This window comes from Prinia subflava, chromosome 7, assembly GCF_021018805.1.
Source record: "Prinia subflava isolate CZ2003 ecotype Zambia chromosome 7, Cam_Psub_1.2, whole genome shotgun sequence".
Lineage (NCBI taxonomy): Eukaryota > Metazoa > Chordata > Aves > Passeriformes > Cisticolidae > Prinia > Prinia subflava.
In genome coordinates, this window is record NC_086253.1 from 1,555,131 (window position 1) to 1,570,956 (window position 15,826).

Genomic DNA, 15,826 nt, shown 5'->3' on the forward strand with positions numbered 1-15,826 from the left:
GGGCTGGGGGGAGCTGATCCTGGTCCCGGGATGGCGGTGTCCCCAACACGGCTGTGTCCCTGTCCCTGCTGTCCCCATCCCGGCTGTGTCGCTGTCCCTGCTGTCCCCATCCCAGCTGTGTCCCCATCCCGGCTGTGTCCCTGTCCCTGCTGCTCCACTGTGTCCCCATCCTAGCCTTGTCCCCGTCCCAGGACCACCGCGGCCCTGGCAGTGGCCATGTGGCCGTGCCAGCTGTGGGATGTGGGCTTTGGGGTGGCCTGGCCACTTGTCCCCTCCTCTGTGTCATTGTCCCCAGCTGGTTACAGCTGTACCTCCATCCCTCCATCCATCCATCCATCCATCCATCCATCCATCCGTCCCTCCGTCCCTCCATCCCTCCGTCCGTCCGTCCGTCCATCCGTCCATCCATCCATCCATCCATCCATCCATCCATCCATCCATCCATCCATCCATCCATCCCTCCGTCCCTCCGTCCATCCATCCATCCATCCATCCCTCCATCCCTCCATCCCTCCATCCCTCCATCCATCCATCCATCCATCCATCTGTCCCTCCGTCCCTCCGTCCCTCCGTCCGTCCATCCGTCCGTCCATCCGTCCATCCATCCATCCATCCATCCATCCATCCATCCATCCATCCATCCATCCATCCATCCATCCATCATCCATCCATCCATCCCCTCTCCCGCCCTCTCTCCCTCCTCTCCCTCCATCTGTCCCCTCCATCTGCCCCTCCCTCCCTGTCCCTGGGGCGGGGACAGCTCGGGCAGACGCGGCTGTCACCTCCTGCCATCACTGTCACCTCTGTCCCCCCCACACGCGGGCTGTCACCCCCTGCCGTCCCTGTCACCTCCGGCCATCACTGTCACCTCTGTCCCCCGCCGGGCCCTGCGGGGTCTCAGCTGCGGCCTCGCTGCCCCGGGCACCGGGGGCTTCGGCAGCTGCTGTGCGGGACACTCGTGGGAGGGGACACCGGGGCCACCGGGGACAGCGGGGACACGGTGGCTGCTGGCCCGGGGCATTTGGGGGACTGGTTACGGTGGGTTTGGGGTGGTGCCATGGAGGGTACGGGGGGATTTTGGGGATTTCTCACGGGGGGGATCTGAGGGATTTTTCACGGTGGGTTCAGGGGCGTTTGGGGGTTACCCCAGTGTGGTACCCACGCTACGGCAGTGTCCGGACCGTGTCCGTGGGGTCGGCACCCGCCGTGTCGCGGGTGGGGTCCGGGGACCCCCGGGAGGGGACAGCGAGGGGACCCGGGGCGGGGCGGGGGCGGAGCCAACGCGGGGGCGTGGCCAAGGCAGGGATGCGCTAAATTATCACATAGGGGATGGGCGTGTCTGTGGGCGGAGCCACAGGAGGGGCGTGTCCAAATGACGTATCCGCCGATGGGCGTGGCCATTTGCCATAAATGGAGATGGGCGTGTCCGGGGCGGGGCCAGTGGCGGCCATGGCGTCGCTGTTCGGAGGCGTGGAGGGGTGAGGGGTCGCGGCGGGGCGGGGGGCGCTCCCCGGGACCCCCGCACCCCAATCCCCGCGTCCTTGGTCCCCACCGCCTCGCTCGGGTCCCCTCATCCCGTATGGGGGATAGTGGGGTGGTGCTGGCAATGTCCCCGCTTCCTGGAATGGGGGACACTGGGGTGGTGCCGGCAGTGTCCCCATTTCCTGGGATGGGGGACACTGGGGTGGTGATGGCACTGTCCCCATTTCCTGGGATGGGGGACACTGGGGTGGTGCTGGCACTGTCCCCATTTCCTGGGATGGGGGACACTGGGGTGGTGCTGGCACTGTCCCCATTTCCTGGGATGGGGGGACACTGGGGTGGTGATGGCAGTGTCCTCACTCGGGGACATGGAGGGACAGTGGGGTGGTGCTGGCAGTGTCCCCGCTCCTCTCTCCACAGCGGGGCCACCCACTCCAGGGTGGTGCTGGTGTCCGAGGATGGCCAAATCCTGGCCGAGACCGAGGGACCCAGCACCAACCACTGGGTGAGCTGGGGGACAGCCCTGTCCCCGGCCGGGGGTGGGACACGGGAGGGGTCACAGGACATGGGGAGGGGAGTGGGACACAGAGCTGGGTTTGGGACACGGAGCGGGGTTTGGGACACGGAGCTGTGGGTGGGACACGAAGCTGGGGTTGGGACACGGAGCTGGGGTTGGGACACGGAGCTGGGTTTGGGACACAGAGCAGGATTTGGGACACGGAGCTGGGGTTTGAGACACAGAGCAGGGTTTGGGACACAGAGCTGGGCCATTTCTGGTTGTCCCCAAACTCACGGACACTTGAGTGAGTGGGGTGGGACACTTGGGTGGGACGCAGCCACTGCAGACAGTGCCACGATGTCCCCCTGCCCAAAAACCCACGTGGGACCCCCGGGGTGTCCCGGGGGCGGCCTCAGGGTGTCCCCTCACCCAAACCCCCCCGTGGGACCCCCGGGCTGTCCTGGGGTGTCCCGGGGGTGGCCTCAGGGTGTCCCCCGGCCGTGTCGCAGCTCATCGGCGCCGAGCAGTGCGTGCAGAGGATCGAGCTCATGGTCAGCGAGGCCAAGAGGAAAGCGGGCGCGGACCCGCGGGTGCCGCTGCGCTCGCTGGTGAGCGCCCCCCGCCCCGTCCCCTGCCCTGTGCCACCCCCGGGGCCACCGCGGGGGTGACAGGGGACGCTCTGCGGCGCAGGGGCTGTCGCTGAGCGGCGGGGACCAGCAGGACGCCATCGAGAAGCTGATGGAGGAGCTGCGGCGCCGCTTCCCGCACCTCAGCCAGAGCTACCTCATCACCACCGACGCCGGCGGGGCCATGGCCACGGCCACCGACCACGGTGGGGACAGGCCCAGGGCTCTGGGGACAGCGCCGGGGGACATCCCCACGCCGTGCCAGCCGCCGCGGGTGTCGCCCCGCAGGTGGCATCGTGCTGATCGCGGGCACCGGCTCCAACTGCAAACTCATCAACCCCGACGGCTCCGAGACGGGCTGCGGCGGCTGGGGCCACATGATGGGGGATGAAGGCTCCGGTGAGCCCGGGGGGGCCCGGGGGGCTCGGGGGGTGCCGGGAGGGGGTGGCCCCGCTGCTGACCCCCCCTCAGCGTACTGGATCGCCCACCAGGCCGTGAAGACGGTGTTCGACTGCATGGACAACCTGGAGGAGCCGCCCCACGACATCGCCTACGTCAGGCAGGCCATGTTTGACTATTTCCAGGTGCTGCCGGGGATGGGGGGGCTTTGGGATGGGAATTGGGGGTCTGGAAGGGGTTTGGGATGTGAATCAGGGTTCTGGGAAGGCTTTGGGATGGGAATTGGGGTCCTGGGAGGGCTTTGGGATGTGAATTGGGGTTCTGGAGGGGGTTTGGGGTGGGAATTGGGGTCTGGAGGGGGTTTGGGATGGGAATTTGGCTTCTGCAGGGAGTTTGGGATTGGTGTCAGGGTCCTGGAGAGGGTTTGGGATGGGTATTAGGGTTTTTGAGGGGGTTTGGGATGTGAATCAAGGTTCTGGGGGATTTGGGATGGGAATTTGGGTTCTGGGAGAGGTGGGATGGGAATTTGGGTTCTGGATGGGGTTTGGGATGGGTATTGGGGTCCTGGAGAGGGTTTGGGATGGGAATTGGGGTCATGGGAGGGCTTTGGGATGGGTGTCAGGGTTCTGGGATGGCTTTGGGATGGAAACTGGGGTTTTGGAGGGGGTTTAGGATGGGTGTCAGGGTCCTGGAGGGGCTTTGGGATGGGTATTGGGGTTTTGGAGGGAGTTTGGGATGTGTATTGAGCTCTTAAAGGGGCTTTGGGATGGGTGTCAAGGTTCTGGGGGAGCTGTGGGATCAGCATCAGGGTTCTGGAGGGTCTTTGGGATGGGAATTTGGGTTCTGGGAAGGCTTTGGGATGGGTATCAGGATCCTGGGAGGGGTCTGGGATGGGTGTTGGGGTCCTGGAGGTGCTTTGTGATGGGTGTCAGGGTCCAGGGGTGTCCCTGGGCCGTGTTTTGGGGTCCTGGGGGGCTCAGGGCCCCGTGCAAGGCTCCGGGGACGCTCCCAGCTGCGCCCTGGCAGGTCGGGGTGCCCCGGAGGGTCCCCAAACCTCCCCCGGGGCCCCCTGGCCCGACCCCCCAGGTCTCGGACAGGATGGGGCTCCTGACCCACCTCTACCGCACCTTCGACAAGGCCAAGTTCGCGGGGTTCTGCCAGAGGCTGGCAGAGGGTAGGGAAACCCTTTCCGGGGATGGCCCCGGCCCCCTTGGCCCTGTCCCCTCTTTGTCCCTGTCACCTGTTTGTCCCTGTCTCCCTTGTCTCTATCCCATTTGTCCCTGTCCCATTTGTCCCTGTCCTCCTTGTCCCTGTCTCCCTTGTCTCTGTCCCATTTGTCCCTGTCCCATTTGTTTTCATCCCCCGTTTGTCCCTCTCCCATTTGTCCCTGTCCCCCTTGTCCCTGTCCCCCGTTTGTCCCTGTCACCCTTTGTCCCTGCCGCTGCCACTCCCTGCTCTCTGCCCCGGCCACACCTTGTCCCCGAGCACCCTCTGCCCTCCTCAGGGTGGGGACACCCAGGTGCCACCCCCTGGGCTGGTGGGACTCCCGGGGGGCACAGAGGGGTGTCCCACGTCCCTGCGTGTCCCCTGCGGGTCCCATGTCCCTGTGCCACCCCCAGGTGCCCAGGCCGGGGACCCCCTGTGCTGCCACGTCTTCACCAAGGCGGGCGAGGTGCTGGCGCGCCACGTGGTGGCCGTGCTGCCCAAAATCCACCAGGTGAGCCCTCCCCCGGGGTGGCACCGGGCGCGGGGCAGGTGACAGCGGTGCCACCGTCCCCTCCGCGTGTCCCCACCCCGCAGAGCCTGTTCGTGGGCGAGCTGGGGCTGCCCATCGTGTGCGTGGGCTCGGTGTGGAACAGCTGGGAGCGGATGCAGGAGGGTGAGCGCGGCGCCGCGGGGACGGGGATTTTTTGGGGGGGGTGTTTTTTGGGGGTCCCCGGTGACCCCCCCCGTGTGTCGCAGGGTTCCTACGGGTGCTGTCGCGGGCGCGGGCCGAGGGTCCGGGCCGCCTCCTGTCGCGGTTCAGCCTCCTGAAGCTGAAGCGCTCCTCGGCGCTGGGGGCGGCGCGGATCGGGGCCAGGAGCGCGGGGGCGGCGCTGCCGCTGGACCGCGCCGACAACGTGGACGTGTTCTACACGCACGAGTTCTGAGAGGAGAGCCCCGAAAACACCGCGGGAACGCCCCGAAAATACTGCAGGGAGAGCCCCGAAAATACCCCGGGACCGCCCCAAAAACACTGCGGGAGCGCCCTGAAAATACGCTGGGAGTGCCCCGAAAATACCCCGGGACTTCCCCAAAAACACCGGCGGGAAGTGCTCCAAAAACACCGCGGGAGCGCCTCGAAAATGGGGCAGGGAGCGCCCCGAAAATACCGCAGGACTGCCCCGAAAACACCGCGGGAGCGCCCCAAAAATACTGCAGGGAGCGCCCCAAAAACTCCGCCAGGAGCGCCCCGAAAATACCGGGGGAGGGGCCGGGCTGAGGGGTTGTGGTTCGGCAATAAAAGGGTTGCACTGCCCCAAGGGATGGAATGGGGGAGTGGGAATGGGAATGGGAATGGGAATGGGAATGGGAATGGGAATGGGAATGGGAATGGGAATGGGAATGGGAATGGGAATGGGACGGGACGGGATGGGATAGGATGGGACTCTGAGGATGGGGAAGGATGGGGATGGGAATTTGGGGATGGGACAGGACAGGGATGGGAATGTGGGAATGGGGCAAAGTGGGGCTGGGAACGTGGGGCCAGCAATGGAGCTGGGACAGGACAGGGCTGGGGAAGGACAGGGATGGGAATGTGGGGAATGTGGGAATGGGATCAGGATGGGGTTGGAAGGAACAGGAACAGGAACTGCTCCCAGCTCACCCCACTGGGACAGGAACATCCCAAACTGGAGTGGGGCTGCAGGAAAGGGAGAAAAAGGGAACTGGGAAATTCCTGATTCAGTTCCTGAGGAGGCCGGGCTGGAATGGGAATGGGATTGGGAATGGGAATGGGACTGGGAATGGGATGGGAATGGGAACGGGATTGGGAATGGGATGGAACAGGACTGGGAATGTGATTGGGAATGGGGTGCTGGGCCTGCCAGCACAGGCAGGGAGGGCTCTGCATCCAAGGAAAAGCAGGAAGAGGGGGAAGGAGGAAATCCCAAAGATTGGGATCAGGGATGTGACATCCATGACCTGGGAATGGACGTGGAGCTGCTGGAGCAGCTTTTGGGGTGATTTCCACTTCAAAAGGGAAAAAGAAAGGGACAAAATCCCTTTAGGGTTACTTTTACCGGGAATCCAAAGTGCCCAGAAAGGTGCCAGCGATGGAAAATCCTCTGGGAGCTTTTCCAGAAGGGAAATCTGGGGGAATTCCCGCCTAAGGCTCCAGCTGGGAATGACTGGGATCACTGGGAGCGCCAGGGAGGCCCTGCAGCTTTCCCAGGAAAACTCCGGCCCCGCTCCCTTCCAAAAAAAGTTTATTTGGGATAACGCCTCGTCCGAAATGTACAGCACAGGGAGGAGGAGGGGGGAAAGGAGGGAACTGGGGGAGAAATCCAAGGAAAACCGGGAAGAGGAGGAGGGGAAAATGCGGGATGGCTCCAGGGGATGGATCCCACCCTGCCCAGCCACGGGAAATCTGCCCCCAGCGGAATTTTGAGGGCGGCATTCCTGCTGCTTCCAGAGGGGCTGGGAAAAGCGGGAATTCCGGGAGCTCAGGAATTCCGGGAGCTCGGGAATTCCGGGAGCTCAGCCCTGTTCACGCTCCGCTGGCCCCTGATCCCTGGAGCTGGAGGATGGGAACCAGCAGGGACAGCAGCGGCTCCAGCTCATCCCGCAGGAATTTCCCGGGATTCCCCAGCCCAGCAGCTCCCACTGGAGCCTGAGAAGCTCCTGGTTCCTCTGCTTCGGGATTCCAAATCCCAAATATTCCTGATTTCCGTGGACAGGGATTTCTAAATTTGGGATGCTCCTGCATTCCCTGGATAGGGATTCCCAATCCCCAAAATTTCCCGATTTCTCTGGGGTAAGGATTCCTGCCCCCAAGAATTCCCTGGTTTTCCTCTGTAGGGATTCCCAATCCCAAAGAGCCTCCCACTTTCTCTGGATAGGGATTCCCAATCCTAAGGAGCTTCTGATTTATCTGGATAGGAATTCCTGACCCCAAGGAGCTCCTGATTTCCTTGGATGGAGATTTCCAATCCCAAAAAGTTCCTGATTTCTCTAGTGGTCCCAATGAGCTCCTGGTTTCCCTGGATAGGGATTCCCAATCCCAAAGAGCTCCTGCTTTCTCTGGATAAGGATTCCCAGTCCCAGGAAGTTCCTGATTTGTCCGGGTCGGGATTTCTGGCCCCAAGGAGCTCCTGATTTCCTTGGACAGGGATTTACAATCCCCAAAAGTTCCTGATTTCCCTGGATAAGGATTCCCAATCCCAGGGAGTTCCTGATTTCCCTGGATAGGGATTTCTGACCTTGGGAAGCTCGTGCTCTCCTTGGACAGAGATTTGCAGTTCCAGGAAGTTCCTGATTTCCCTGGATAGGGATTCCCAATCCCACGGAGCTCCCGCTTTCTCTGGATAAGGATTTCAGACCTGGAAAAACTCCTCCTTTCCCTGGATTTCTGAGCCTTTGAGAACCTCAGGAATGCCCTGAGGATTTAGGGAAATCCATCCTCTCCTGGATGGAATTGGAAATTCCCTGGATCAAATTGTGATGGAGACGCAAATCACCGCTCCAGGATCCTTGGGAAAGGGATCAGCACCAGGATATTCCCATCACATCCCAGAATATCCCTCAACACAGGATCCCTCTCCTTTCCCAGGAATGCTGCTCCAATCCCTCCCTCCTTTCTCGTCTCTGCCAGGAATTCAGTTTTCCTTGGAATTTTATCCCTCAGGGATTAGGGCTGTAGTGTTGGATGAGTTTAGGAATTCCATAAGGGGAAGAGGAATTTGGGGAATCCAGGTTTCCCTAAAAACCTCTGGAATTGGTGGGATCCCCCTGCTCAGCTTCCATCCGGAGGAATTTCGGGATCACGCCTCGGAACCCTTCACTTCCAGCGGAGGAAAGAAAAAAAATCCCAATTCCAGAAAATCAGGGAAAAAAAAAACCAAACCCAGCGCAGCTCCCGACCCTGGGATCCCCAAAAATCCTCCACCAAAGCCCCCAATCCTGATTTCCCCAGGGATTTTCCAAGGTTTTCCCACCGGCGGGAATCCCAGGAAGCCAAAAACCGCCCAGAAAAAGTGAGGAAAAGCCAAAAAAAAGTCCAAAAAAAAAAAAACCCAAAATAGGGAAAACCAGAAGTACTCGGAGCTGGAGCAGATCCCGGTGCTGGAGCCGCTCCGGGCTCTTCCCGTGTCCCAACTTTTCCCTGGAGCAGGGAATGAGGGGCTCAGTCTGTGGCCAGGCCATTCCCAGGTCAGTATTTCACTCCCGGCACAAATTCCTTGGCGTCTGGATTCAAGTTGCTTTTGCTCTGGAAAAGGGATGGGAATGGGGAATGTCAGCGTTGGGAATGCTGGGAATTCTCACATCCCACATTTCTGGGATGGGATCAAGGATTCCCAAGGTTTGGGCTCCCAGGGATTTGGGGTTTCCATGGGATGTGGGATGCAGGGAGAAGAAATTCAGGGAATGGTTGGGGTGGGAAGGGATCCTTCAATCCCACCCAATCCCAGCCTTTCCCGCTGCTCCAGGAGGATCCAGCCTGGCCTTGGACAACTCCAGGGATCCAGGGGCGATTCCAGGGACTGGACAATTCCAGCGATGGGAGAATTCCAGTGACTGGAGAATTGCAGGGATGGGACAATTCCAGGGATAGAATTGCAAGGATGGGACAATACCAGGGGTTGGAGAATTCCAGGGATTGGAGAATTCCAGGGATGAATTCCAGGGATAAAATCCCAAGGATGGGACAATTCCAGGGACAGAACAATCCCAAGGATGGGACAGTTCTAAAGACAGGCCAATTCCAGGGATGGGCCCATTCCAGAGATTGGAGAATTCCAAGGACAGCACAATTGCAGGGATTGGAGAATTCAGGGATCAGACAATTCCAGGGATTTGACAATCCCAAGGACAAGACGATTTCAGGGATTGCACATTTCCAAGGATGGGCCAATTCCAGGGATGGGCCAATTCCAGGGATGGGCCAATTCCAGGGATAGAATCCCAAGGACAGGACAATTCCAGGGATGGGACAATTCTAGGGATGGGACAATCCCAGGGATTTGCCGATCCTGGGCCAGCCCCATTCCATGGATTTGCTGATCCCAGTCCAGCCCCATTCCATGGACTTGTCTATCCCAGGCCCCCGTTCCCAGGAATGCTGAGCCTCATTCCCAGGATTGCTCCCCAGGCCCCCATTCCCAGGATTTGCCTATCCCAGATCCCCATTCCCGGGATTTGCCTATCCCAGATCCCCATTCCCGGGAATGCTCCCCAGGCCCCCATTCCCGGGATTTGCCTATCCCAGATCCCCATTCCCGGGAATGCTCACCAGGATGTCGTCGGCGCCGTCGCCCACGGAGAGCCCGTGCAGCTGCTGCTGGAGCTGCCCCATTCCCATCCCCATTCCCTGCGGAAGATCCCGCGCCGGGATGAACCAGTCCTGCTCCTCCTCCTCCAGCATCTCCTGGAAGCAGCGATCCAGGAATTCCTGCTCCTGCAGCTCCTCCTCCACCTGCCCGGAGACATTCCCGTGGGAAGCGCATCCCGGCTTTTCCCTTCCCGTGGGGAGAGCCCACAGCTCCCGGGAGCTCTGGGAATTCTCCAGGTTGGAAAACTTCCCAGAGACCCTCCCCACCCCTGACCGTGTCCCCAAGGGCCACATCCATAAAATCCTGCCAAGAATGGGGATTCCAGCCCTTTGCCAGGAGGAATTTTCCCAGTTTTCCACGATTTTTCCCAGTTTCCCACCAATTTTCCCAGTTCCCTACAAAATTTCCCAGTTTTCCACAAATTTTCCCACTTTTCCACAAATTTTACCACTTTTCCACAAATTTTCCCACTTTTCCACAAATTTTCCCACTTTTCCACAAATTTTCCCACTTTTCCACAAATTTTACCACTTTTCCACAAATTTTACCCCTTTTCCACGCATTTTACCACTTTTCCACAAATTTTACCACTTTTCCACAAATTTTACCACTTTTCCACAAATTTTACCACTTTTCCACGGATTTTCCCAGTTTCCCCATTGATTTTCCCAGTTTTCCCTGAATTTTCCCAGTTTCCCACAAATTCCCCCAGTTTTCCACGAATTTTCCCAGTTTCCTACAAATTTTCCCAGTTTTCCCTGAATTTTCCCAGTTTTCCATGGATTTTCCCAGTTTCCCCTGGCCCAGCTTGAGGCCGTTCCCTCTCATCTCCTCCCCATTCCCAAATCCCGATTCCCACCCGGCTCTCCCTGGCAGATCCAGAAGGTCCCGGAGTCTCCTTTTTTCCAGGAATTCCAGGAATTCCATGCTCCAGGGATGGGGGATGTGATCCCAGAGTTTTTCCAGCCTGGAATTCCTAGAGCTGGGATGTGGAAGCAGAGGATGCAGCTGCTCCCATTTTCCCGGTTTTGCCTGGATTTAGGAGACTCCAAGAGGAGCGAATCCTCCAAATTTGGATCCACAAAAGGTTGGGAAGCTTTTCCAGGGTACAGAGCAGTGGAAAAACTTCAGGAAAAGAATTCCTTGAATCTCTGTTATCAGCATCTTATCCAGATAAAAACTGGCCAAAAATTCCAGAAAAGGAATTTGCTGAACCTCTGTTATCAGTGTCTTATCGAAATGAAAATGGGCAAAAACTCCAGGAATTTATTGATCTTCTCTTATCAGTCTCATCCAGATGAAGATTATTGATCAAAGCCTCAGAAAAGGAATTTATTAAACCTCTGTTATCAGCATTTTATCCAGAAGAAAATGGCCAAAACCTTCAGAAAAGGAAATTATTGAATCTCTGGTATCAGTGTCTTATCGAAATGAAAATGGCCAAAAACTTCAGGAAAAGAATTTATTGAATATCTGTTATCAGTGTCTTCTCCAGATAAAAACTGGCCAAAAACTCCAGGAAAGGAATTTATTGATCTTCTCTTATCAGTCTCATCCAGATGAAGATTCCTGACCAAAGCTTCAGAAAAGGAATTTACTGAACCTCTGTTATCAGCAACTTATCAAAATTAAAATGGCCAGAAATTCCAGAAGAGGAACTTACTGAACCTCTGTTATCAGTGTCTTATCCAGGTAAGGATGGCCAAAAATTCCAGAAAAAATAATTTATTGAACCTCTGTTATCAGCATTTTATCAAAATGAAAATGGCCAAAGATTCAGGAGATTAATTTATTGAATCTCTGTTATCAGTATCTCATCCAGATGAGGATTATTGATCAAAGCTTCAAGAGAGGAACTTATTGAATCTCTGTTATCAGTGTCTTATCAAAATGAAAATGGCCAAAGCTTCAGGAGAGGAATTTATTGATCTTCTCTTATCAGTGCCTCATCCAGATGAAGATTCCTGACCAAAACTTCAGAAAAGGAATTTACTGAACCTCTGTTTTCAGCATCTTATCAAAATTAAACTGGCCAAACACTCCAGAAAAAGAAATTCTTGAACCTCTGTTATCAACATCTTATCCAGATAAAAACTGGCCAAAAATTCCAGAAATGGAATTTACTAAACCTCTGTTATCAGTGTCTTATCGAAATTATAAAGGCCAAAATCCCAGGAGAGGAATTTATTGAACTTCTCTTATCAGTGCCTCATCCAGATGATTATTGATCAAAGCCTCAGAAAAGGAATTTATTGAACTTCTGTTATCAGTGTCTTATCAAAATGAAAATGGCCAAAACTTCCAGGAGAGGAACTTATTGAACCTCTGTTATCAGTGTGTTATCAAAATGAAAATGGCCAAAACTTCCAGGAGAGGAACTTATTGAACCTCTGTTATCAGTGTGTTATCAAAATGAAAATGGTCAAAAACTTCAGGAAAAGAATTTATTGAACCTCTGTTATCAGCATTTTATCAAAATGAAAATTGGCCAAAAACTCCAGGAATTTATTGAACCTCTGTTATCAGTGTCTCATCCAGATAAAAACTGGCCAAAAACCCCAGGAAAGGAATTTATTGAACCTCTGATATCAGCATTTTATCAAAATGAAAACAGCCAAAAACTTCAGGAAAAGAATTTCTTGAACCTCTGTTATCACCATCTTATCCAGATAAAAACTGGCCAAAAATTCCAGAAAAGAATTTCTTCAACCTCTGTTAACAAGATCTCATCCAGATAAAAATTGGCCAAAAATTCCAGAAAAAGAATTTATAAAAACACACCAGGCTGGTGCTTCCAAGGATGGAGATTTTCCTTAGCTCTGCTCTTGGCTGCATGCCAAGTCACCTGCTGTATAATTAATATTTTGCTTAATTTCTGCCTCTTATTGTGGTTTTATTGAACATTTTAGATTCCCCCCAGCAAGTGATCCTCGTTCTTCCCGCCAGAATTCCGGGAATTCCCGGGAATGGGGCTGGGGAAGCCTCACCTGCCTGTTGAAGTCCTCCTCGTTCTCCATCCACATGTACTCGGCGAAGGGGTTGCTCTCCTTCTCCTCGTGCCCGTTCCCGACGGGATCCTCCTTGGATTTGGGGGTGGATGCCGTGGTGCTGGCCAGCTCGGAGCCATTCATCCTTGGGGACTCTGGGACAGGGATGTGGGAATGTGGGAATGTGGGAATGAGGAGGGGCTGGAGATCCCAGCGCAGCGCGGGAAGGGCTGGATTCCATCCCGGCGGGATTGGCTTCAGTGAGCCTGAGATCATCCCAGGCCTTGGGAATCCAGTACAAAACATCCCAGCAACCCAGCAATCCATGGATCAATGGATCCAGCAACCCAGCAATCCATGGATCAATGGATCCAGCAACCCAGCAATCCATGGATCAATGGATTCAGCAATCCATGGATCCAGCAATCCATGGATCCAGCAATCCAGCAACCCATTCCCTGGGCTCTAATCCCTTTCCCAGCCCAAATCCCTGCATGCAGAGCCCCAATTCCCACTCTCCGTGCCCTCCTCTCTCCCGGCTTTTCCCCGTTCCCAGCTCTCCCAGCTACCCAGGAACCGTGGCCTGTGTCCAGCCCCGATCCGGGATAATCTCATCCCGCTCTGTTTTAATCCCCACCGCAATCCCGGCACAGCCCCCACGGATTCTCCCGGAAAAAAACTCCCGGAAAAAAAACCCAATGCAAGGAATGCTCAGGAACCTCATCCCAAATTCCTCCTGGAGCTGCTCCCAGACTCTGACAGGACACGGCCGGCTCCTCTCCGGGAAACCTGGGCCTCCCCACCCTGCCAGGCAGGAATTCCTTCCCAATATTCCACAGAAATCTCCCCTTTCCCAGTGGGAGCCATTCCCTGTGTCCTGTCCCTGCAGGCCTTGTCCCCAGTCCCTCTGCAGCTCTCCTGGAGCCCCTTCAGGGACTCTGAGCATTCCCTGGAGTTTTCCCTTCTCCAGGGGAGCATTCCCAGCTCTCCCAGGCTGGCTCAGAGCATCCCGGAGCACACGAAGGGTTAACCAGCAGAATTCCCCCCGCTTTCCCATCCATCCCAGCCCCCTGCTTTTTCCAGGGCAGCATTCCCTGGCCGGGCTCCGGGAGCACAAACTGCCAGCGCTGCAATTCCCGGGAATTCCACTGGGCTGGATCCCAGCTGATCCCAGCTTGGCTGGACACCCCCATTCCCTGTGGAGCAGCAGGAAGGGAAGCTCAGCTGGGATTCGGGGATCCCGGAGCCCTTTTCCCAGCTGAAGCATTCCACAATTCCAGGACTGCATCCAGGGCTTTGCTGCCTCTCCCTCTCCGGGCCTGGCAGCTCCCAAAATCTCAAATCCCAGCGGAGCAGGCGCTGGCAGCACAGGGAGGGAGTGAGACAGGGAATGCCGGAGCTGGAATTATCCCGGGGGGAGGGAACGATGACAGCTCCGGGACTGTCCCATCCCGGCGGGAATGGCTGGGCCGGGAGCAGCCCTGGGGATCTGCCCTCAGCATTCCAGGGGAATTCCCTGGGAAGGGACAATCCCCCCTTTCCCGACTGCCAGGACAGGGAGTGACAGGACTGGGCTGGAGCTGGGGACTGGGTTGGGAATCAGGGAGGAATTCCCAAAGGGTTAAATCAAATTCCCAAAGGGTTAAATCAAATTCCCAAAGGGTTAAATCCTCCTGGAGCTGCTGGAGGGAGTCCAGAGGAAGCCACGAGGATTTGAAAAAGGAGCCAGGCTGGGTGAGCTGGGAATGTTCCCCTGGAGAAGGGAAAATTCCAGGGGATCCTCAGAGTCCCTTGTTTCAGGAGAGGGGCTGGGGACAAGGCCTGCAGGGACAGGACACAGGGAATGGCTCCCACTGGGAAAGGGGAGATTGGGCTGGGATCTTGTGCAGGAATTGCTGCCTGGGAGGGTGGGGAGGGGCTGGGCTGGAATTCCCAGCTTTGCTGTGGCTGCCCCTGGATCCCTGGCAGTGCCCAAGGCCAGGCTGGATCCACCTGGGAATGTGGAAAATGTCCCTGGATGGGATTTAAGCTGTTTTCCAACCCAAGCCATTCCAGGATTCCAGGAAAACAGTGAATTCCCCACACAGACGCCAAACTTGGATGTTGCCAGGATAACGCCCTAAATCCACGTTTTTATCTGGAGCTGGGAAGCCCCAGACACCCCAGGGAGTGTGGGAAAGCCTCTCCCACATCCCAGGATCCCGAAGGAACGCGGCTCCCAGCCAGGTGTCCCCACCTGAGCATGGAAAGTATCCCAAACATCCCACGGGAACGAGCCAAAAATATCCCAAATCCCGGCTGGAGGGGGAATGTGGGGACAGCGACCCCCCCCTAAACCCTGCGTGTGCCAGAACCTGGGGGATCCAGAGGGAATTGGGATGTGGGAATGGGAATGGGATGGGAATGGGAATGGGGATGGGAATGGGGATGGGAATGGGAATGGGGATGGGGATGGGAATGGGATTGGAATGGGATGGAGGAACCGATCCCGGCGCACATATGGGGGACGACTTCGGGGACTGTTTAGGGATCCCGGGATGCCGTTCCCGGGGGGACCGGGCCAGCAGCCCGGGCGGAGCTTGGCACGGCCCCAGCGCCCACCGGGCCGGGCCTGCTCCCCCCGGAGCCCCCCAGGAGCCCGCGGGACACCGGGGCCTGCTCGGCCCCAGAGCCCCCTGCGGGCACCTGGAGTGCCCCCGGTGCCCCGGGCCGTGCTGCCCCTGCTCCCCCCGCCGTGCCTCGGGCGCTGTCCCCGGTGTCGCCCCCGTGTCCCCCCCCCGTACCTCGGGCCGGGCCGGTGCCCCTCCGCGCCCTCAGCCGCCACCGCCGCCAGGCCCCGCCCCTCCCGCCGCGGACACGCCCACGCCTCCCATTGGCCAGCCCCGCCACGTGGCCCCGCCCCTCAGCACTCTGACGGGACAGCACGGACACCAACCGCGTTGTTATTGCACCGGTCAGCTGTCAATCATGCGGATAAACCCACCCACCGAGCGGCGGTCCGGATTGGCTGCCTCCGGCGGCTCTGATTGGCTGAGCGCACGCGTCCCCCACGTGGGGCAGACGCGCAGCGCGCCGGGGCGGGGCGTCAGCTGGAGGGGCGTGGCCAAGAGCGATGTAAATAACTCCAAACGCCCCGCCCCCGGGGCTGGAGGATGATTGACAGGCACTTTGTCCAATGGAAAGAGGCGTCACAAACCGCCTGCCCCGCCACGAGGGCGCGTTGGTAGAGGGACGCTGATTGGCTAAATCATGTAAACACCGGAGGGGGCGGGTCCGGTCACGTGGCAGGCGCGTGGCTTGGTT

At 57.5% G+C, this 15,826-nt stretch overlaps 2 protein-coding genes across 2 annotated transcripts; one reads left to right on the forward strand and one right to left on the reverse strand.

The window, feature by feature from the left end:
- The first annotated feature begins 1,418 nt into the window (after nt 1–1,418).
- On the forward strand, nt 1,419–5,506 carry NAGK (N-acetylglucosamine kinase). The gene is made up of 10 exons (XM_063401281.1): nt 1,419–1,478; nt 1,903–1,987; nt 2,491–2,589; nt 2,672–2,813; nt 2,896–3,006; nt 3,079–3,191; nt 4,093–4,180; nt 4,626–4,723; nt 4,807–4,885; nt 4,969–5,506. The coding sequence occupies exons 1-10, from the start codon at nt 1,450–1,452 to the stop codon at nt 5,154–5,156; spliced, it is 1,032 nt and encodes a 343-aa protein (XP_063257351.1). The 5' UTR covers nt 1,419–1,449; the 3' UTR covers nt 5,157–5,506.
- A 950-nt stretch (nt 5,507–6,456) lies between these two features.
- Nucleotides 6,457–15,436, reverse strand: PAIP2B (poly(A) binding protein interacting protein 2B). The gene is made up of 4 exons (XM_063401282.1): nt 15,307–15,436; nt 12,524–12,678; nt 9,497–9,679; nt 6,457–8,473 (listed from the first exon to the last, which is right to left on the reverse strand). The coding sequence occupies exons 2-4, from the start codon at nt 12,665–12,667 to the stop codon at nt 8,417–8,419; spliced, it is 384 nt and encodes a 127-aa protein (XP_063257352.1). The 5' UTR covers nt 12,668–12,678; nt 15,307–15,436; the 3' UTR covers nt 6,457–8,416.
- Nucleotides 15,437–15,826: the final 390 nt, after the last annotated feature.